We start from the raw sequence: 24,443 nt of genomic DNA, 5'->3' as shown, positions 1-24,443 counted from the left end.
GTGGATAATATCAACACTGCACACTACAATCACGTGATCAAACCAGATCTTCCAAAAAAAGCAACTCAAAACTCTGGATTTTTCAACCTCCTACTTGAAAAAGGGACTTGGAACATCACCTGATGTTTTTCTTACTTAGTAAAGTCAAGAAAAATATTATATTATAGTGGTCAGACAAGTTGGAGATATTTCTACGTGTTGCTCCGTTAAACTCAGAAATGCCAAGTTCTGAGTTGCCTTGAACGCAGCATTGCTTGCTTCTTGATTGGCTACATTCCGTGTCACGTCTCAGGTCATGAGGCGGTTTTCCTCACTCACACGAGGAGTTTTGGTCACAATTATTGGACAAGTTTAATAAACACAATTGGCGGCCCCGACTCGTTTCAGAGCAGATTATCGGGACAAATTCACTCTTAACACACCTCAGAGCACAGGATCATCTGATGGGATCATCTTATTAGACACCTGTTAAACGACCATCAAATTCACCCAGCAGGAGAAAGTAAAAAAGACAGATAAAACACAAATTATTATCCAAAGTACCAAATAATTCATTTGTAGATAAATCAGATCAGATTCCTAAATATAAAAAAATCTTTGAAACTCCACATTATTTGGAGGATCGCAATTTTCCCATGCTTTTATCACATGACTGCAGTCATTTTAAATTTCAAATTGTTCAAAGAACTCTTTGAATTTTCCTGACATTGTCACATCATTTTTGCCAATGAAATGCAAATTAGTCACGAAATCAATGAAATTTAAAAGAGAAAAACCTGCAGGGACTCGTTTCTCTCACTTATTGTCTGGATATTGTCGGTGCCATGTATCATTTATACATTGTGTAAAGTACAAACTTGGGGACATTGTCTGTTGAAATTGAAACTAAAATCTGCGGACCATTTAAGATCAAACAATTTTGTATTCGGCCCCTGAACCAAAAGGTGTTTGACACCCCTGCTTTAAGACATGAAATAATCTGGAGTTTGCCGTTCTTAGTTGGGAAAGGGGAAATCGGGACAAAACAGTCCGATTATCTTTGCGTGCACATCGCTTAAAAACAACCGAGACAATTTAATTTATCAAACTCGATTCTTTTGATGGGAGCTGTTTTTATATATTGGTGGTTGTTTATTTCAATCATCACAGAGATAACTTGTAGATTATAAACTACATCAATTAGTCTCATTAATGCCTGAGAGTGATCTCTATGGGGTCTATTCTCCCGTCTGGACTTAAGCGTTTTTTTACGCGCCTGCAGTTACACGCTTTGTTCCTGCGCGTATTCTCCAGTTTTGGCGGCTGACACGCCCACCGCGCGTAAGGAGCCAAAAAGCACGTAGTGTGTGAATGAAGGCGGGTTGAAGGAAAGGAGGCAGTGATGTCATTTTTTTGGGCTGTCTAGAAATCACGGCACATAGAGTTTTCCCAAAGCTTGCAAATGGAATCCATGAAAATGATGAAGTTCACTTTTGTTGATGAACAATATAACAGGTTGATTTGATCAGTGCATAACTGGGATGGAGGCGCACAGCGACTGACTTAAGATAGGGGGTAGAATAGCACGTAGCCAAAAACTTTTTGGACTTACGCACATGGGAGAATAGAGCCCTAAATGACCACCTTTGTTCTACAAAAATCTATTCAGGTATTTAAGTCTAATGAGCTTTTTGTTTGTAGTTCCAATGCTTTTCATGTGATTACATTACAAATAAATATGTGATTGCATGTCGTAATAAACATTTGAAACCCAATCACACATTGGTTTGGATCTCATCAGTGGTGACAGTGGAAATAGTGGAGGTTGGCTTTCAGGACACTGGAAAATCATCTCAAGCTGTTCGTGGGTGTCAACAAACCATCTGTGATGCAAGCTGCCCACTTGGTAATCACAAAGACACCATGCCCACCCACGCATTCCTCTCGCATCAAAGGCCCCGGCGTGGGTACCTATTCTTGCATTTGTATACTGAGTGCCGTTTTCTCAAAAAAAAAAACTGTTGATCTTGCAGACAACACACTTGGGAAAAGTTTCACATTTGATGTTTTTCAGCAGCATTTTGCAATAAATGGTGTGCGTGTGTGCGTGTGTGTGCGTGCGTGCATGTGAGAGCTGATGTGTCTGGTCTAGGGGATTTGATTTATCAAATTTTATTTTGATTGCTGACTCGACTGACTGTGATGTTGCTTAAACCTAATGGGAAACATTTGATGTGTTACTATATCAGTGTTTCTAAATCCTTAGAGTCTCCGGTCAGATTTGCTTCCCTGGAGTTCAGTCTTCTCGTTCTCTGCTTTTTCATGTTTTCTGGAGAATTTCAATTTAAAGGTCCGGTATTATGCTATTTTTCACCAATCTCCATTTGTTCTAAGAACCCCAACAACATAGTAGTTGAGGTTTATTTTCCCAAACTTGCTTGTTTTCTGGAGTTTTAGCCTCTGAAAAGTCAGCCTGTTTTTTGGGCCTTCATGCATATGCAAGAGTGGGCGTAAACCCACACACTACTTTAGCGTTACTTCAGTCTGTGTGTTTATCACAGCAGCAGCAGCAGTAAACCATTAACTGTCTTCCTTCTCCTCCTCTGACCACAGAAATAGTCCATTTAAGACGATAGTCCATTGTTTTGTCCAACCGCTGCGTCACATTGGGTCACAAACATGTCAGATCATCCCATAAAACCAATACAAGGTGGTATAACGGATACTAAAAGTGAAACTGTTGTGGGACGCTTTTCGGGATTTTCATACTGAAAGTAAAGATATTAACTGTAATATCAACTGGCCTTTGCTATGTTTGTTTTAACTGTGAGGTAGTTTGAGAGGGAGGAGCTCACATTCTTATGTAGGGTAGGAGGAGCCAGGATTGTCAGGAGGAGAAGTTTCCCCCTAATGATGTAATATTGGGGTAAAAATCCAACTGTACCGTTTGGTGCTGACTTTTTACAAAATGTGGAATAACAAGGGAGGGAGTAAACAGAACTTTGTTACTCTGAATGAGGCTAACAGAATGCATATCACTGTAGCAAAACCATTATAAAGTGAATGTTTCATAATACTGCCCTTTAAGTTGATAGAACAACTATCATCGTTTTACAATGCTGACAGACTTTGTCATGTTTTTATATCGTTTGCCCATTTGGAATAAAGCGAGAGGAGTTCTTGCACATCAGTTGTCGTGCACTTGTTTGTGAGGAGGGAAGTGTTCGTGTGATGGGGATTGTCTGTTTTTGTCAGACTTGCTGGTGTCTGCTTGTTTGTGCAAACGAACGCGCTGTGGGAGATTTTGTGGCTTTTATCATTTCACTGCTTTTGAGTTTGTGTACCGAGATGCTCCTTCAGAGCCACAAAAAGCCGTGAACTTCCCCTTATGCTAAGGCTTTTAGAGGCTTGCTTTGATTTGTTGGATTCAGTCCTTTGCTTTTCGGTTCACCAAATATTCTTCTGCAAGACCGACTCTTCCCTCCCTACTTATCCATAGACGGATGGAGGCTGGCACAGATATTTATTCACTAGCATGTGCACTGCTGGCTTTTTAGCTGTATCACACATATATAGCAGTATGAATACTTCTTATTGGTGCAGCTAAAGCAAAGGGAAATCAAAGAAATACTTTCCATTTTGTTCATACATCAGAAGATGGGGATGACCTGCCAAAAATGCTCAACTCCTTCTCTGCTCTGTGTTAAGGTAGATTATAGGAGTGACCTATTTTATCTAGAGTTGAAGCTTCCCAGTCTACCGCGGCCTGTGTAGTCTACACCAGTGTTTTTCAAATGGGGGTACGTTGTATCCCTGGGAGTACGCAATTACACTACAGTGGTTACTTGAGAGAGAGAAGAAAATTAACAGATGAAAGTATTAAAAATATGGGGGGTGTATGTTTATTTTTAGTTAAAAATAATAATCACTATAGCAACTTTCAAAACGACAACAAAAACACACAAGATAAGAGAAAAATATACTGAATAATGAAAAGAGCAAACAACAACAAAATACACAAAATGACACCAAAAACACAGAGAGAAAAATACTTAACATTACCAGCTACACACACAAGATCACTGCAAAATACACAAATTTAAATATTACCAACAACACACAAAAACGACAAAGAAAATAAGATAGAAATATACTGAATTATAAAAAGAACAGACAAACAACAACAAAATACACAAAATGATACCAAAAACATACATTGGTGTGACAACAACCACAAAGGTTTGTTAGCCATGCTTGGTTGAAACTTGTTGGCTTTTTAATGATTTGGTCATTATAATAGAGCTGCAACTAATGATTATTTTTGTAGTTGACTAATCTATCAATGATTTTTTTTTTTTATGTTTTGAAGCAAATACATTGGACTGCTTTTTTAGGGCATCTACTTAAATCCTCCATCTGTGAATGTGTCCCTGTTGTACTGTGATAGCATGTTTTACAGAGAGGAATTAAAACATGTATTTGTAGTGTACATACAGTATTCAACACACAAAATATCATTGAAACAAAAATAGCATCATAAATAAATTAATTGTCACAAACTTTAAAGTGTTTGTGATCTTGAACAAAGTAGTAATAGTAGTAAACAAAGAGAGTGAATAAGTAAGTTTAAAAAGCTGGCGCTAACCTGCCTACAGGTTGTGGAGGTAATGTGGTTTAAACCAATCACAAAATAAATTTTACTTAAATCAAGTCCATCAAAAAAATAATAAATAACATATTGTTTGAAAGAATCCTTACAAGTTAAGAAATGTCTAATTAATATTATCCAAATCACATGGTTGATAATGAATAAAAGAGGTTCACTAGTATCAACAGAAAAACATACTTTCAGACGTACACACACACCTAATAAAACTCATTATTAATTAATACCTAATTAAATCACAGACTGTTGGCTAACAAACACATTAGCATGTGATTAGAAATGAACGATTGGGTAAATATCAGCGGTAGTGATGTCACTCCTCTCTCGGTCCGTGTACAAACCGGGTTTCTGCTGTTTCTGTTTGGGGGGTCCCTCCCTCCATGTATCGCGTCATGCTTTAATGATTGACAGCTGAACCTCAGAATTTACACTAAAAATATTTCACTGGTTGGTTTTCGTTGAAAAGTTCTGAAGCTTTAGAAACTTTAGGTCGCGTTAAGCCATTCTTCTTCTTCGCTGTTTACTTGCACAAAGTTTGTGGCGTAACACTGCCCCCCTTCCTAGCAGTCAATATGAGGTACTGCAGCAGAAAGAACGAAAGAAAGAAAGCAGCAAGCGGCCACTGGTTGGATTTCATCATTCATTTACAAATGAAATGACGTGTCTATGACATAAAATCCACGCCGACTAATTTTTGTAGTCGACATTATCGATTATGTCGAGTAATTATTGCAGCCTTACATTATAATAAAGGCTTTTTAGTATCTCCTTCCTCATTTTTGATTTTTTTCAATTATGGAGTGCCTGGATTCCCCCTGTTTTTCCATCAGCCCCCAAAACTATTAAACTTTAAACACTTTGAGCAGCCAGTCATCCCCTTGCCTTTTTTCTACTGTAGTGTGTGCTGATGGGAACTTTGTGGTTGTGTGAACAGAATGGCGATAAAGTTTTAGGAATGACCTCTGCTCTGACCACAAGGTCTGCTTTAAGGAAATCTCTCCTCAGTAGAGCTCTGATAGATAGTTGCATCACATCTAAGAAATTTCCCCTTCTTCTGGATTGATGCTTAACCCACTGGAGTCTGACACGTTGTAAAAGTCCTCGGCTACGTCGTGTTATTTTTGGTTCATCACCGATACAACTTTTTCCCCAGGAGCAAGAATTCTTCATTCCTTGCTCAACTGTTATTCCTTGTGTCTATCTTAGAGAGGAATGTGCTTTGGGAAGTTTTCAACACCTCTGAGACCAAGCAGGAAGAAGGAGGCATACCGACCTCAGGAGCAGAACGCCTCTCTAGCATCCGCTCGCCTAATGCCTCACAAACAAAGACTAGCCTGTTTGCGTCGAGGGGAACAAGAATTTTGCCAGGGTACTAGTTTGGCTGACTCGCAGGTTACGATCACTCGTGTTTGGTTAAGCGTCAGATTACCACTTTTATCTTTGACTTGGATTGAATTTCACTCTTGAGATTCAGTCTCAAGTTGCACTTGGTGAAAACCGCAGCCGTGGCATGTCTGTGTGTCCCGTGGGATTGGAAAAGGTGTGGAGATCAGCTTTCACTTTCTATGAGTTGTCGGGGCACCATTAATTAGCAGAGTTGAAGAAGCCAGCAGTTTTGGTTGAGAGATGGTTAGAATATGAGGCAATGGAGCACAGCCTCCAGCAGACAGGAGCTTTAAAGCGAGAGAGGAAAGGGAGGGTGGGGACGAAAAGTGGGTGATGGGGTTTGCATAGTGTTTAAATAGAAACTATTTCCAGTCATGCTGGATTTCAACAGCCTATAGCTCCATCTATCATCAGTCCATGCTTTTTAAACATGGTGGAAGTGGTTTTCATGCACTAAAGTAGTCCAGTTCATTTTTGGATTGAGCACACACAGAGTGGTTTAGTTTGTTTGACATGGTACTTTTTAATCTGGTTTTGTGCCATTAGAACAATTATCATCATCATCACCCTCTCACTATTAGATTCAGTCGAGTGTGTGATCTTTTTATATTGTGCAAACATCACTGAACTGTGTCGACTACCATCTGCCCAATACTGTTGATGAATCATCAAAGACATGGACTAGTAGTGAACATGCATGGGCACACCGACGCCGCCCGTAGTACAGCAGAAGATCACACAAAGCATCAAAGTTCTATAAGTAGCCGGACGGTGTTGAGTAATTTTAAAGATGAAAAGAAGAAAGAAATCTAAAAGTTTTGAACTATTTCAATAGCTTTGGTTCAACTATGGTCTTCAATTGTAAACATAAGATTTAGTTCAGGGGTGTCAAACTCATTTTAGTTCAGGGGCCAAATACGAAGCAGTTTATCTTAAGTGGGCCACAGATTTTAGGAAAGAAATTTAGTAATTTAATCATTATTGTGCTCTAGTTTGCACTTCCAGGTAAAAATAAATGATAAAATATATGATGTAAGGCACTGATAATATCAATGCAGTAAGTGACATATATCAGTCCCTGCAGGATCTTCACTTTTAATTAATTTTTTTGATGTTGTGGTAAATTTTTATGCAATTTAGGGAGATTTGTGGAATAATTACAGAAAAATTGTATTCTTTTAACAATTTCGGACAGTGTTTCCCAAACTTTATTGTTCCATGTACCCCTTAGCCTTTATTTCTTATTGCAAATATCCCTTAGTTCATGTTATACCTTATTTATTTTGTGTCTGCAGGCTAGTCTAAACTGTTTTCTGTCTAGTCCAACATTTACTTTTAATTTAGGCCTTTTTTTATTTATTTAGAATACATTTTATAATTTCAACTTCACCTTTTGGTTTATTTTAAAGAGTTTTTGTGCCACAAATTATTATTGATAGATGAGAAAAAAGTCTGCGTGCATGAAAAATCTGTAATGTTAAAAAATTAACTGTCAAATTTTCTGTGTACCCCCTGAGAGTGTTAGTACCCCTTGGGGTACACGTACCCCATGTTGGGAACCGCTGATTTAGGATTAAAAATGACTGCTACCATTGTGGAGTTTCATTGAATTTGTGTATTATTTTGGAGGTATCTAGCTGAGATATTTACAACTGAATTAGTTGGTAATGTACACAATGATCCATTGTTTCTCTGACTTTTTTTTTTTATCTCTGCTGCAGGCTGAAATTAATGCTGTATAGGGCCAGCTTTGGCCACAGGGCCTTGAGTTTGACACATGTGCTTTAGTTTATGAAATGGTAGATATGATTAAGATTTTATACATTACTATCCTCCACCAGGCAGAAACTTAGAGATTTCCCCCCATAGATACTGACACATCAGCACATTTTGGTCATGAATCACAGCTTTAATTAATGCGGTTATCTTCCTGGCTCGGCCTGAGGAATGTAACGGCAGTGTGTGGCCCCTTCTACTGCACGCTTATCCAATGAGGCATTTTCATGGAAGTTTACTCATGTCCTTCCTAGGATGACGTGTTTGCTCATGCTTTTTGTCCTTTGGACCAAAAGTAATCTGGAGGTTTTACTCACGGACCCAAGAAAGGATGGATAATTATTTCCAAATTCCATTGCTATTGTAGCCAAAGTGTGCAACTCTTGGGTGGGTCTTTTGAGTCTCTTTGAGGAGCACATTAACTCTGACCCATTCATGAGCTGAAGCACATCTTTCACCTCTGTTCTGTGCACTGTGAACGGGATGGAAAGAGTGCCGTAGTGTAATTCACCTGATAGCAGCTCTTTATCAAGAGACTCATGGACTGAGTGGAGCGATGTGCTTTCTTTCAGAGGCAAATGTAACGGATTACAAGTACTCACATTACTGTAATTGAGTTGCTTTTATGGGTACATGTACTTATTTGAGTGTATTTCTAAATCAGTCATTGTACTTTAGTAAGTATTAAAGTACAATAGTAAAGTAATTCATTACAATTAAGATTTTGTTTTAAAATGATCCACAGACATTGTGAAACTACAAAAAATGAAATGACCAGGCAACAATCAAAAGCATCACATCATAGCCAACCAATCAGATTAAACGTAATGCATCACGCCAAAACAGCATTGATTGCTGGTTATTTTCTCTGTTGAAAGGTGCGTTCACACCGAGCGATCGCCTGTGATGAGTCATGAGCATAGTGGCGCTTTCTGGTCACTCCAACACTTCATCACTCCAGTGACATACGGTTTAAATGATCAACTTACGGAGTTACTAAAGGATGAGTTGACTCAGAATGTAGGCTTTTTCAAGGAGTTATAACCGCTTTAATGTTGCCCCTGTAAGTTGAGGAAGTGTACAGCCCTCCCACTGCAGCCGTCTCACTGTAGCGGGGGGAGGGGCTGCTGCCTCTGCTCTACAGACAGTGACGGCCGGAGGATTTGTCACTTTAAGTCACTTGAAAAGTTAACATTTTTCAACTTTGAGCGACTATGTCGGTCGCCAGAATCGCGCAATTCATGTTGCTTGAAGGGAGGTTGCTTAATGTTGTGTCATTTACATCATTTTGAATGTTATCTAGTCACTTCAGTCGCGTTCGGTGTGAACGCACCTTTAAAGTTAATTAATGTGTCTATACTTGGAGCCTGATAATTTGTTTTAATTTTGAATTGAACTCATTGGTGTTATTTTATTTAAAAAAAATATTTAACATTTTGATAAACCTTTTATTTTGTACAGATGCCTTTGTGGAAAATAAATTAAGTTCCAATTAAGCAAGATTTTGTTTCTACATGAGATGTTTACTGTATGCAAGGGAACCATGGCAAGATTTATTACCAAAAATAAATGTGGGGGGTGAAAGTAACTAGTAAGTTTTACTTTGAGTACTATATAATTGAGGTACTTTTTACTTGTCCTTGGGTATTTTATGTATGAATTATTTGTACTTGTACTTGAGTACAATTTCAATCAAGTAACAGTACTTCTATTTGAGTAGGATGTTTCGGTACTCTTTACACCTCTGGTTTGTTGCAATGACGGCAAACTAAACTATTCTATTCTTTGGGGCCAAATGAGAGGCCTCTCTGGAGGAACCACAGGATCTTCTGGCCAAGTGACAACACAAACACACCCGTAAAAGCAGCCGGGGACGTTTATTTCTTCTCAGCTGTGGAATGCTCCCACAGGAGACTAACAGTGAAACGGCTCATCTCACAGAGTCTCTACAAGCAAGTTTTTTTTTTTTTTTTTTTTTTTTTTCCACTTTCTGCGACGCAAATCAGCAAATGAAAAATGAAACTCTCACGACACTGCATTTTACTTAATTATAACAGTTTTTAAACCCCATCCTGGCATTAGAGACTTGTTTACTCCTTAGTGAACCAAAGAGGCCATTTGACAAATCATTTGACATGGTCTTAACACTATTGATTGTTTCTGTGCTTTTGAATCCTGGAAAACAAGAATGAGGGTGGCTTATTTAGTTAGCTTGCCTCCCTTCTCTTTAAATAGGCTTATACAGACGAGCTGATTTATGGTCACATTCATGCGAGTTGTCGTCTGCGAGGCTGCTTGTTGAGGATCACATTGGATGAGCAAGAGACCATAATCCCCCCTGAATACTGTAATTTACCACCATGCAGTCTGACAGCTGGGCAAATTACAGGTCCTCTGTCTGTATCTGTAACACCTTGGATGCTGCGCTGAGGTAACATGACTCTGAACAAGGGGAAAAAATTGGTTGTTCTCTTGAAGTGATGCCCTTCGGTATGTGACATGCCTCTGCCACGGTACTAAGGCAAGTGTTTCATTTAATTCTGAGGTTTTGATTGGGGCTTGATTCCAGTCTAACCGCAATAAGAGGTGTGCAGAATTCTTTGGACGTCATTGGGGTTTTTTTTTTATTATTATTATTTTGCTGCAGGGTACCAATCCTGTACAGCAGAGATGGGGAACTTCTATCACAGCTGGGGCCACAGAAATGTGATTGTCTGTTCCAGGGGCCACATTATCAACATTCATGTCACCATTTATAGAACAATGACCAAACCGAGTATTGATACAAGCTTGAATATACATATTTTGTGTGTTTTTGAAATTTATTTTGTAGATTTTCTCATACATCTGGCAAGTTTTTGATGTCTTTTAGTGTGTTTTTTAAGGCATTGTGTGTTTTTGTGATTTTTTTTTTTCTGTTGTTGTTGTCATTTTGCGTGTCTTTCAAGTACTTTTGTATATGATGTTGTTTTTGGAGTCATTTTGTGTGTTTAGTTGGTTGTTTTGTGCATCTTTTGTTGTAATTTTGTGTGTTTTATGAATATTTTTTTTCATCTTTTTGTGTTTTTATTACTTTTTTTCTGTTGTTTTCTGTGTTTTTTGTATATTTAGTTGTTCTTCGTATAGCTTCCAGTTTCATGAATTACATTTTTCTTTTCGGGGACACACAGAGGACCGCATGTGGTCCCCGGGCCGCCAGTTGCATTTGTCAGCTTTACAGTAAGTGTGAGGGGAACAAAGAGCACAAGGTTTTCTGGAAAATCTGACAGTCTGTAGTTAAATGACAAAATGACGCATTCTCTACTTGCTTTATGGGTGAATAACTGTTATAAAGTCTAATGTATAGGGAATAAAAGAAGCTGAGAAAAATCCATCTTGATATGACGACTACAGTCAGCTACAGCAGTTGCTTTCACACTTGGTTGAACTGAGTAATAAACCATCTCTGCTCTCCTTGTCGCTTTGATCTGTGGCTCCTTAAATCTAGTTTTTCCAGTTTTCTACTTTAGTTTTCCCTGCTCGGATAAAATTTCCAGTCGTTGCTGCTGCAAGAACTGCTGTGATATATAGTGACAACTCCATTAGGGTTGGCTTTTCATTGTGGGATACAGTGAGTGGAGGCATACACACATGACCAGGTGCACTGCCTTTGACTCGCTCCATTGTCACCATCATAATGAGCTTCTGTCACTCAAATAATGAAAGACTACGAGCTCTAGTGGTGCTTTATTCTTCAGTCAGCCGACCTGCACGTGTGAAAATGCTCGCCCCCCCCCCCTCCATCCCTCCGTGTTGCCCTGCAACAGGTTTGACTGGAAAGCCTTTTACATCATGTCTGATACCTTGCATGAGGCATGTCAGGACACGTGTCCTTTTCTGCACTCTGCCTCGACCTGACGTGCGTTAATTGTTAACGGTAATCGTTTCATTTCAGCTTCTCACAATGTGGTCGTGTTGCACAGCTGAAAAACATATCCAACATGCATGAAATGGAGCTGCTACCCCAGATAACCTTTTTATTAGATACAATCATAGTGTATGCCTCATAGATCAATGAATCAATCACTATTTCTGTCAAAAAGAATTGAAAAAGGTTAGTAAAAACGTTTCTATCGATTTAAAGCAGTGGTTCTCAACCTGTTCAGCCCGCGACCCCCAAAATAAAGGTTCCAGAGACCACAGTCATGTGGAGACAGGACCATCTATAAGGGGGAATAAAGGGGAGAGATTTTTGGGGTCCATCCATAAAGTCAGCAAAATGATGGTCCATTGTTGTGTGAATCTGTGATATGAATAATTTCTTCTGTTATTCGGGAAGTTTATTATTTTTGCACCATAGTATATGGTCATATCAAAGATGTAAATCCTTGTTTTAATCAGAAATAAAATGTGTTAAAAGTGAAAAGGTGGTGAAATGGGATTTTAAAAACCACCAAAATTGGTTAAAAGTTGCAAATTAGAGTGGGCATTAAAGTGTCAATTTTGGCTTAAAACGAGGAACAATTAGTTTAAACTGGCAAATAATAGCTGTGATAAATGCTGTATGTGGTTAAATTGGCAAACACAAGCATGACATTTGATGAAAAGACTTTAAAAGTGACAATAATGGGTCAACACATGCAACATTAGAAAAAGTGGTGGAAAGGGTTTATAAATGCCAAAAATGTCATGCAAGTGGAAAAATGTGCAGAAAGGGCTTTGAAATATGATGAAATGACAGGAATTGGGAGTAATGCCTGAAAAATGCATTAAAAGGAACAAAAATATGCCAAGAAAAAGTGATTAAAAATAGGTTGAAATTTGGCAAGTTTGGTGTAGTTGCAAAATGAAGGCTAAAAAACAAAAATGGGCTCAAATTGGTTAAAAAGCTTGAGAAGCCCTGATTTAAGGGACTCCACATTCTACAATGCAATACACAAAGCAATACAGTGGAGATAAAAACAAACTTTCAAGCTGCAATTTCAACCTTTTACTTTTCTTTTTGGAGTCAATAATGTTCTACTCATTGTTGTATGAGGCATATACTGTACTATGAGTTTATCTAATAAAAAAATACTGAGGGTAGCAGCTTTAAGGAACTTACTACCTTTGTCCACCATGAATTAGACATTGTTGCTTTCTCTTGACGGTTATGCTAGAACCGTTGTAAAGCCAGTTGTTTGCAGACTGCTGGGTTGAACTCACATTGACATACTTGTAATGCTTGTGTGTGTTTTTTGGACGGTGGAACTCTGCAGCTGTCGAGCAGACGCTTGTTGAGCACAGGTTTACTGGGAGTCCTGAGGAGAGGGGCAGCGGGGCTTGGGTTTCTGTTTACTTTATGGATCCAGTGACTTTACATGGTGTGCCACCAAGAGGAGTGTGCTGCGCCCAATCTGAGAGGTTTTTCACACACACGTGCACGGAGCGTCGTTGATCATCTGAAAAAATGAATCTAGGAGGCCAACAGTCCCTCTTTTGTAGCGAGGGCTCTGTCTCCTGTGGCTGGTATCCAGTTGAGTAACAAGCAGCAGCTGGCTCAGAGGCCTGTAGTGGCGAGCTGCATCCCTCATCCTGATCAATGTGTCATTTGTTGCTTGTTTAGCAGTCGCTTTTGTTCCGGGTATGAACTATGTACTCTCCCATACACACAAAGCCTTGCTAACACACAACTACAGTTCCTGTAGACTGCTTATAACGATGCACAAACCAGGCCCGGATTACTCCTGGGGTTGGAGTGGAAAACAATGTCCGTTGGAATGACCGCATTAATGTAATGTATAGCATTTCATAGCTGCTACTTTTGTGCCAAAGTCTTCTAATGCAGTTTGAATACATCCACAGGAATGAATCAGTCCTTGACTTCTTCACATTTGTCATCTACACTGATGTCTGCAGCTGATGTATGGGGAGGCTTTGGGACTAAAACATTTTGTGTGTGTGTCTCCATTTTTTTAACCTCGCCAAGATGACGGTCTGTTCCTTTAGTTTTGTCAGTTACAAGCTTCAGTGTGAAAGCAAAACAAAACCATTTCTGTAGTAGTTTTCCTGGTCCTTCTTTGGGTTAAGAACATATTCACTAACGGCCGCTCCATCATCTGAGCCAAGAGTTGTTTTTTATATCCGTGGTTTGTCCTTTTTTGGTTTCTCCCTCTCCATTGAATGGGCTTTTCTTGTCCCTGTTGGAATAAATCCAAAATGTCCAAAGAAGGATCTGATCCAGAAGTTTGCCGGTGGACTAGTAAAAGAAAGGGGAACTAATGGCACTCCATTTATACATTAACTTCTTGTGAATTGAGTTAATTTTTCATGAGAAAATGTAACTTTAATGCAGGTTTTAGCTCCAAAGAGATGTAGTGAGAACTGGAGAGAATCCCGCTGATGATAGCTGAAAGGCTGAAACTGTATCTCTGAAGCTTGTCTGAACGCGATGAGTAGTGAGCCCGCCGAGAGCAGGAATGCACACGAGTATCCTGAGGTGTCTTCTCTTCAATCATTGCTGTGACTTTAGATATTAACCTGACTTCAGTTATCATCAAATAGATCATCACTTCTTTACCGTGCAGTTTCAGATTTGTGCTTTAACGCTCAAGCAATTTTTTGCTCCCAACTGCATCAGTGTTTAAATTCAAGTAAAGTGAGGTAATGTTCCTTTAAGGGAGAAGAGGGATGTGACACAAAGCTGTAGAACAATGCACTGATAACAGGATGATGGAGGTCACTGAGTGTCGGCTGTTGTCAGGATGCAGGAGTGGGATTGAATGCACCATTCGGTTTATAAATCAGGGATGCACTATGTTGGAGATTTTGTTGACATAAGATGAAGCTAAAAATTATGTAACAGTGTAATTTTAAGTATTTTTGCGCAAAGAATTATTACTGATGGGTAAAACATTTCATATTTATTGACAAAAAATGTTTTCAAACAAAACAATGAAGATATTTTCTGCCTAGCATTCTGCCTATAACAATTACTACCTACTTATATACTTTACTTACAAGCATTCTGTTTCACAGCTACAGTACATATAAGGAAAAAATTTAACCGTTTGGAAATTGGTAATTTTAGCCAATAATTCTACTTGTTGAGTGTCTCATTACTTTCATATGTATGCAAGCACTCCTGTAGTCTGCTCACCACACACAAGATGGCGGCACTTAGTCCTGCCTCTCTACGGTTGATGAGGCTTCTGGCAAAGTCTGTTTTTTTATTTGTTAATTATATCTGCAAAACGGCCGGGTTAGGGTTATCGGCCGATAACGTGCTCATATTACTGTGAATTGTTAATTACAGCCTCGTTAGAGGTTGTAATTAACAAACAGGTACAACTTTTTTGTTGTATTTATGCAGCTACAGTATCTATCTATACCGTACATACTCTGGGGTAGTTAAGGAACCAACCCTAATATAACTGCATCAAATTTCAGAAAGATCGGCCAATTACAAACAGATATGAATTTTTGAAATTTCGTCAAGAGATGAGAAATTTTAGATTTTTGACACTGATCCAGCTGCTAACAGACAAACAAATAAATAATTGTCAGTGAAAATATTAGCCGAGGTTATTGGTTTAATAAGAAAGATGTTTGGAAGTATCGAACTAGAATCTAAGTCTAAATGATTTAGGGCATTTGGAACCGAACCAGAGACCTCCTGATGTGCTCTAGCACTGAGCTATACCTGCTAATGTCACCATCATCGACCATGAGCCAACCAGAGTAAACTGTAGTTAGCATGTTTTCTTCATGTTTGCATTGGTCTCCTCCCAATGTTTGGCTTAAAGAATATTTGAAGCAGATGAGAACATGAGACAACTGTGTCATGTTCCCTGTGCATCTGTTCCAAAAGTTGGCCAAAGTGGAAAGAGTGGTAGTCTGTTACCACATTAGACAGACCAAGGTTGGCTTCAATTAGAATGTAGCTCCACGTTTCTTAAATGTCCTCGACTTATAACAAGTCCTCAAAGCCTGAGTGAAAAACCGTGAGTGGGCGCCATTAGTGGGAGTGTTTTGATCATAAACAAACCCAGAAGCAGGTGATAAAGAACGCTCCTCTGCTCCTACTGTTGTTCAACCTGTCCCAGTAACTCACGTATCAGGGCTGTTATCCGTCCTTCCAGGTGTGCCATTCTCACAAAACCCGGGGGACATTTGGTTTCCTTGACCTATTCTACCCACACAACACAACAGCATCAGCAACTTTGTCCAACTACAACATTTTATTAAAAAAAAAAAACTATTTAAAAACAACTATAGAGCGTAATGATGGAATTAACATGTTAACACATTTTAAATGATCTCATTTTGTAAATAAGTGGAAGGAAACAATGGAAAGATCCATTTTAATATCATGAATTTCTTGTGACTCCAAAGACATTTTTTTCTAGAGTTAGATTTTTGTCATGTTTTTTGTTTGTTTTTTTAACTGAATTTTAGTTTAACTATATTGAAAGTATAGAAATACAGTGACTGTATTGAAATACAGTTGTTTAAAATTGTGTTGTTTTAATTTTTTTAAAAAGAATAATCATTACAGCATTTCTAAAATCTATTTACATTTTTCAGAAAGTTCAGGCAACACATGGGGTCCTGACCCCAAGGTTGAAAAACACTGATTTAGAGGCTCCTGAATAGATTGATTTCATTAGTTTTATCCTTACCAGTCATCTCTCTCTCTCTCTCTCTCTCTCTCTCTCTCTCTCTTTCAAGTACCCCCTGTAGTGCCATTGTGTACCCCTATTCGAGAATCACTGATTTAGACAAATCTCTTCCTCTGTGCAAGCTCATTTTCTCCCATCATAACCTCATTATTTAAATCTAATAAGCTTCAGAACAGTCAAATATACTTACTGTGTGATGAAGCAAAGCATTTTGTTCCAAGAGCAGGAAGTCACATAGATGACGCTGTAAAAAAATAAATAAAAAAAATCAGCATGTCAACATTGAGCAAGCCTCTGGAGGCCTTATTTTCCCTGTCCCAGTAACCTCTGGAAGCATGGGAACTGTAAATACAAGTATGCAAAGCTGCTGTCCTTGCCCTCGGGCTGCAGCTACACACACCATGAACAGATTGTTTAACACAGACGAAAGTTCACTCCATGGCCATTAGTTGATGCCATTAAGGAGCCTTTATTTTTCTTCCAACAAGTCTACAAGAGCAATTCCCATTTAAGAATATTCATTAGGAGCAACAATGATCATTTATTTTCTCACTAGAATTTCTAATGGTCTGTGTAGGGGGCATGTAGGGCAAGAAATGAGCCTGTGAACAAACACTTGAATTACTTTTAATGCGTTAAAGGCAACATAGTCACTGTCCCTTTTGCCATTTACAGTGTAACGATTGACCAAACATTGATCACATTAGCAGTAGCAGCACAACATGTTGTTTATTCCTTTTCAGACTATTTGATTAGGAATGTTAACGCTGTTATGTTTTTATTTCGGCAAAGACAAAGTGATACACTTGGGGTACAAAACATTTAATCATCTGTTCACAGAGTGGCTTAGGTTATTCCAAGACTGATTATTTTATTCTCAAGACTGGCAACCTTTATTAAAAAGTAAGCCTTGAATGGCTATGAATGGGAGATGTTCTTTGCTTTTTTTTAGCACTCCTGCAGGTCATTCCAATCTGACCGTGTGCTTTTAGAAAAAAAAAAACGCTACCTTAATGTATTGGCAAGGTTTTTGTCAAAAACATATATTTTTTTAAACTCTCAAAAGTAGAGGAAAACATTAGCTATGTTTTCCTCATGCTTGAATAAAGAAAAGTAATTAAAATGGTCTGTGATGATATGTAACCTTTATTTTTGTATTTCCTTTTGTTTTAGGCTTCCGAAAAATCAGCCTTGATGACTTGCGCAAAGCCTACATCGTCAAGGACGTGCAGCAGTACATTCTACACCGACTGGACCAGGAGGAGGCCCTGAGGCAACACCTGACCAAGGAAACGGCCGAGATGCTCAACCAGCTTCACATCAAAAGCAGCGGCTGCTTTCTCTATCTGGAACGTGTGTTGGATGGCGTGGTGGAGAACTTCATAATGCTTCGTGAGATCCGCGACATCCCGGGCACTCTCAACGGCCTCTACCTGTGGCTTTGTCAGAGACTCTTTGTCAGAAAACAGTTTGCCAAAGTCCAACCAATTCTTAATGTAATCCTGGCAACCTGCAGGCCTCTTACAGTCAAGGAACTGTATCACGCAGTCTGGACCAAAAACATGACTTTGACAATGGAGGAGTTTCAGAAAAAGATGGATATTCTCTCCAAGCTGTTGTTTGACGGCCTTGGAAGTACTAAGATTCTTTTTCACTACAGTTTTGCAGAGTGGCTCCTGGATGTTAAACATTGCACCCAAAAGTACTTATGCAACGCGGCAGAGGGACACCGGATGTTGGCCATGAGCTACACCTGCCGAGCGAAGCAGCTCAAACCCGTCGAAGTGCAGGAATTTGCTCTGCACCTTGTCAACTCCAATCTACACATCGAGCCATTTCATTTGGCTCTTTGGATGGTTTGGAATGGGACCCCGGCTAAAGACTCTTTGAGCACCTCCATACCAAGAGAACAGGAAGTGCTTCAGCTCCTCGTTAAAGCAGGCGCTCATGTCAACAATGAGAACGACCATGCATCATGTATCGTACAACGGGCCCTGGAGAGAGAGGACTCCATACGGACTTTACTGGACAACGGGGCCTCCGTCAATCAGTGTGACTCCAGTGGTCGAACCCTTCTGGGTAACGCGACATACAGCGGAAACCTGGACGTAGTCAACCTCCTCATATCCAGAGGGGCAAACATGGAGCTGGAGGACAACCATGGACAGACGGCCCTAACTCTCGCTGCAAGACAAGGACACACCAAAGTGGTCAACTGCCTGATTGGCTGCGAGGCCAACATAAACCACACAGATCACGACGGGTGGACGGCCCTTCGCTCGGCGGCCTGGGGCGGGCACTCGGAGGTTGTCTCCGCTCTGCTTTACGCTGGAGCTAAAGTTGACTGTGCTGATGCTGATGGCAGAACTGCGCTAAGAGCGGCCGCTTGGGGCGGCCATGAAGACATTGTGCTCAACCTGCTTCAGCACGGGGCCGAGGTCAACAAGGCAGACAATGAAGGACGAACGGCGCTCATTGCTGCGGCGTACATGGGGCACAGAGAGATTGTGGAGCACCTTCTGGACCATGGAGCTGAAGTTAACCATGATGATGTGGATGGCAGGACGGCGCTCTCTGTTGCTGCTCTCTGTGTCCCAGCCAGTAAGGGCCATGCATCAGTCGTGAGTCTTTTGATTGACAGAGGAGCCGAGGTAGACCACTGTGACAAGGACTGTATGACGCCTCTCCTTGTAGCTGGCTATGAAGGACACGTAGATGTAGTAGACCTACTTCTGGAAGGTGGAGCTGATGTCGATCACACAGACAATAACGGCCGCACTCCTCTTCTGGCGGCTGCATCAATGGGCCATGCTTCAGTTGTAAACGCACTACTTTTTTGGGGCGCTGCTGTCGACAGCATTGACAGCGAAGGAAGGACTGTGTTGAGCATAGCGTCCGCTCAGGGGAATGTGGAGGTGGTCCGGACTCTGCTGGACAGAGGTCTGGATGAGAACCACAGGGACGATGCAGGCTGGACCCCGCTTCACATGGCTTCATTTGAAGGCCACCGTCAGGTGTGCGATGCCCTGATTGAACAAGGTGCTCGTTGTACAGAGGTGGATAATGATGGCCGAATACCGCTGATACTATCTGCACAAGAAGGACACTATGATTGTGTGCAAATTCTTCTGGAAAACAAGTCTTGTATTGATCAGAGGGGTTACGATGGAAGAAACCCTCTCAGGGTAGCTGCACTAGAAAGTCACAGAGACATTGTTGAGCTGCTGCTGAGCCACGGTGCTGATATTGATCACAAAGATGCCGATGGACGACCAACACTTTACATACTGGCACTGGAAAATCAGCTAGCCATGACCGAATATTTCCTTGAAAACGGGGCTAACGTGGAGGCTTGCGACACCGAGGGAAGGACAGCGCTGCACGTCTCCTGCTGGCAAGGACATGTCGAAATGGTGAGGCTGCTGATTAACTATCACGCCGACGTGAATGCCTGCGACAATGAAAAACGTTCGGCACTCCAATCTGCCGCGTGGCAAGGTCATACGAAGGTGGTGCAGTTTTTGATAGAGAATGCTACGCACGTTGATCACACGTGCAACCAGGGAGCAACAGCCCTCGGAATCGCTGCCCAGGAAGGTCACATTGACGTTGTGCAAATACTTCTTGAAAATGGCGCCGACCCCAACCACGCCGACCAGTTTGGCCGGACAGCAATCAGGGTTGCAGCTAAAGGTGGCCACTCAATGATCATTAAACTTCTGGAGAAATACGGAGCTACAACTTTAAATGGCTGCAACCCTTCCCCGGTCCACACTATGGATGAAAAAACACCACTCTCCGTGGCTGGGAAAATGCAGTCCCTTACCATCAAGTCCAGTAGTTCTGGCAGCACTGGGGTGGGCGACATGCAATCATCCGGACGGGGTCTAACCAACGGACCAGTCCACGCTTTCAGTTCACCATCAGAGTCTCCTGATTCCACTGTTGACCGACAGAAATCCTTGTCAAATAATTCACTCAAGAGCTCCAAAAACTCGTCGCTAAGAACCACATCATCCACAGCCACAGCGCAGACTGTGCCCATCGACATTTTCCATGGACTAACATTCACGGAACAAATTCAACAGCATTCGCTCCCTCGCAGCCGCAGCAGACAGTCCATTGTCTCTCCGTCCTCTACCACAAAGTCTATTGGTCAGCCGCCATCATCTCCATCCAATGAATTTGACTGGGCTCAACTGAGAACCGGTTTAAAATTGACAAAGGGAAGTAAAATTGGCAACGGGACCATGAACAGCAAAGGTGCTTCAGGAGACAAGAAAAAACTTAAAATCAGTGGTTCCAACCCCGGTCAAGTTCTAGAATATGAGATGACGCAGTTTGACAAACGAATAGCTTTCAATAAATCAGTAGCAAACATCGCAGTCAAGGATCCTCACTGTAAGATCCTGATCGGGGGTTCAGTCCAGCAGGAAAAGGGCCAGTGCCAAGATGAGTTCTTCACCCAGCAGCAGAGCTGTGCTGAGAAGAGGAGAAACGGGATCATGACCAACCCCAACTACCACCTCCAGGGCAATCAGGTTTTCTTAAGCCGGGTATCGGTTCCACGGACTGGGCAGAACCGCGGCCACCAAGATGTTTTGGAGAACTATCCCATCGGGGAAACAAAGCTAAGCCTTAAACAAGCCCTGAAACTGCAGATTGAAGGATCAGACCCTGCGTTCAACTACAAAAAGGAGACTCCGTTATAGCTGGTGTAAAGAACAACAGCGTGGCAGCAGCACATGTGGTCCGTTTATTGACTGAACTGATACTGGATTGCACTCGACAGAACTGTCATCACGTGGGTTGAATCAGTCTTGCATGAAGAATGCCTCAATCTGGAAGCCCCTCATCTCAAACTCAAACATTATGTCTTGATCGCCATTTGTCATGCAGACGTTGGGGGGGGACGCGGGGGGAGTGCCATAGCAACTGTTTTCATCTACACAACGTATTGGACTTTTTTTTTTTTTTCTTCCGAAAGATTGATTTCTGCCTAAAACATGTGCGAACTGATACTTTGGTGTGCCTACATCTGTCACAGCCTTCTTCATGTACCCCTGCAAACTTTCCGTTTCTTTTTATTTAATGTATTAATATTTAATTAAGTGTATGCACTTTTTTTTTTTAAAAAAAAAAAGGAAAATTACTTTTGTTTGTTTCCCCGTTTGTGTCTCTATCAAAGTTTAAGTGACACATACTGATGTGTGTTTTTTTTTTTTTTTGTCTAACCCGCACAGACTGCAGTGTACCACTACGTACATTGTCACAAACCAGCAGACGGTAACTGATAAAGTGTGTTGATAGTCGGCCTTTCCCCAAAAAAACACTTGGATTGTGTGCTAAGCCTAAATCGTGTCGACTTTCTCCATAGAAACAAGTATATAGAAGCATATTTATATCTTTGCTTTGGTGGGAAAAAAGCCACTTTTGTTGACTTTTGTCGTGTTACATTCTACCATGGTGCTGTGTTCTCAAGTTGCCTCCTTACCTTTTTATTTTTTTGCTTTGTTTTTATACTTTGTTTTTCTCCAACAAATACTTGGATAAGAGGGATTTTTCTTGAAAATATTAGGGGGGAAAAGTGTTATTTTTTGTCCCTATGGGATTTATAAGTTGTTTGTTGTGTTCTTGTGTGTGGATTTAAGAATATTTAAACAACCCGACACAGAAGTTTGGTGCTACACACACAGCTGGGCAGAGATGCAACATCCTGCAAAATACAGGAAGTGAAACATCCATTCACAAATCGACCAGGGTTGGGGTCAATTACATCTTCAATTATCCATGTTGTTCAATTATGATTATGTTGACCATCGCTATTGCCAGTTACAATTAAAATTCTTATTTTCCCCAGAAATCAATTACAATTACGTTCCCAGTGACTGAAATTCAATTACAATTAATCACAATTACTGAGCCTTTTATTAATAGGCTCATTAAACTTAACTTTTATTTATCCCTGGGGGAAATGTCTTGTTACAGAGTCTCGAGAAATGTTACAAATAAAAAGAATTAACACTAAACAAAGAAACAAAGAGAGAGAAAAACTTACATAGTTAAGTAAAAGTCTGTTACTTAAAAAAAGGGTGCACACATTACAGTAGCAAAAATAAAAAAATGTCCAATTATAATCCAGATATATACAATAATCAATCCTCAAGAGAACTAAAAGGTAAACTTGATATGAAACATATTTTGACAATTAACTACATATGTGTAAACCATAGAACTGTAACGTGGTTCCCCAGTTTTGTGTTTAATTAAATTAAATTGTAAACGACAGTTTTCATGCAAATTACAAAGTCAATTAACGGAGCTCAGTTACGATTACAACAGCAACAGATTTTTTTCTGTTAAGATTACAATTATAATTAAGTCATAATTATAATTAATTATGCAATTATAATTGACCCCGACCCTGAACTCGACTCAAACAGGCTTCAGCCATAAGACAACTCTTCGCTGTCGGTGCAAAAACTGCTTGAATTACAAAGTTAAAGCCAAAGTTTGAAACATCATCCCCTCTGCGTATCAGTTCCGCAGCCTACCAGTAACCCCACAGGAGGTGGAGGGGGAGGGGCTTCTCTGAGCATCTGTTTCTCATGAGCTCTGCTGTTCCAGGCTGGTTCATATCATCTCAGAATGGAAACAGCCAGTTATTCAGAGATGCGTCGGGTTAGGCGGAACTATCGCATGCACAAAAACACGAAGCGTCACGCAACATCCCACAGCTCATCTGTATCTCCATGAAGGGTCCGTTAAAAGGATTGAAGGCAAGGATTGCGTCCAGAAAGAAAACCACATTGTACAGATTTAGCCGTGAGCTTGTTTCGTCTTGACCGTGTGTTTGTCTGTCATTTGTTGATTTGACTGTTCAGTGATCGGATTGTAAATAGTTTAACGTGTACATTCAAGCTTCATTTCAAAGAATTCCTGTATTATACAAAGTGGAATTTTCCAATGTATATTAAAGTGCTCAATAAACATATTTGCTTAACTGCTGAAAGTCCTGTTGCCACTTTTTTACTCAGATAGATAGATGTACTCTAATACTTTTTATTTCTGTTCTTCAAGGTCTGTGGTGCTACTTTATATACTCTTACATATGGATAGATGTACTCCAATACTTATATCTGTTCTTCAAGGTCTTTAGTATTTCATCCCGCGCTGTCGGTATTTGCTTAATTGCCAAAGCTCCTGTTTATTTACTCTTACGTATAGATACTGTAGATAGATACTCTTTCTTACATATAGATAGATGTACTCCATTAGCTCTTATATCTGTTCTTTTTGTTGTGTGGTGTTTGATCCCATACTTTTCTACTGTTGGTTATTTGATGTGGTTCAGCCAAACCAGGACACGGCAGCATCAAAAGCCGTGGTTTTTAACTGTGGAGCACCATCAGCTCCTCCCTCCTCTCCCCTCGCTCCACGGTTCACTGAGTTCAACTTGTTTAGGAGATCAATAATGATTTCATATCCTTCACTTTTCACTTGTTTCTGTATCAAAGCCTTGAAAGAGGGAACACAGTCAGTCAGTAAAGTACGTACTCTGTAAGTTTATGTAGGGTGACCATACGTCTGGTTTTACCCGGACATGTCCTCTTTTCACGTCTTGTCCGGGGATATTTTACAAATTGATGAAATTGTCCAGGTTTCCCAGGGACCTTGAACTCATCTTGGGGAACACATTAATTTAATTCTCTATCTGAGAAATTCCACCACTTTCTAGAAGCTAAGGAGTTGCTATTTAAAGCCAATACGGTTCATTACGGTAATTTTACTCACACGTGACAGAATCATTAAAGATGCCACTTTGTTTTGACAAAATCTTAACATACGAGGAAAAGAGAAATGATTATTTCATGTACTGTAAGCCTTGACTTTTTCGTTATAGATTTATTGTCTAGAAGATGTTTCTCATTTTTTCAATGATTGAGAGATTTTAAGATGTATATGTGACATTTTTCAAGGACAGATTGTTAAAGTGC

The 24,443-nt window shown here is 40.2% G+C and overlaps 1 protein-coding gene across 1 annotated transcript in view; it reads left to right on the top strand.

Moving 5' to 3' along the window:
• The window catches only part of ankrd50 (ankyrin repeat domain 50), a 51,669-nt gene extending 30,097 nt beyond the window's left edge, over positions 1-21,572 (top strand). The window contains exon 4 of the mRNA XM_028459427.1: positions 17,620-21,572. Within this exon, the coding sequence (XP_028315228.1) occupies positions 17,620-21,158 (3,539 nt within the window). The 3' untranslated portion in view covers positions 21,159-21,572. The remainder of the gene's footprint in view (positions 1-17,619) is intronic.
• The last annotated feature ends 2,871 nt before the right edge of the window (positions 21,573-24,443 follow it).

The sequence above is a fragment of the Gouania willdenowi genome, chromosome 10, assembly GCF_900634775.1.
Source record: "Gouania willdenowi chromosome 10, fGouWil2.1, whole genome shotgun sequence".
Taxonomy (NCBI): Eukaryota; Metazoa; Chordata; class Actinopteri; order Blenniiformes; family Gobiesocidae; genus Gouania; species Gouania willdenowi.
The sequence above is the reverse complement of the archived record's forward strand: the minus strand, read 5'-3'. Positions and strand labels throughout refer to the sequence as shown.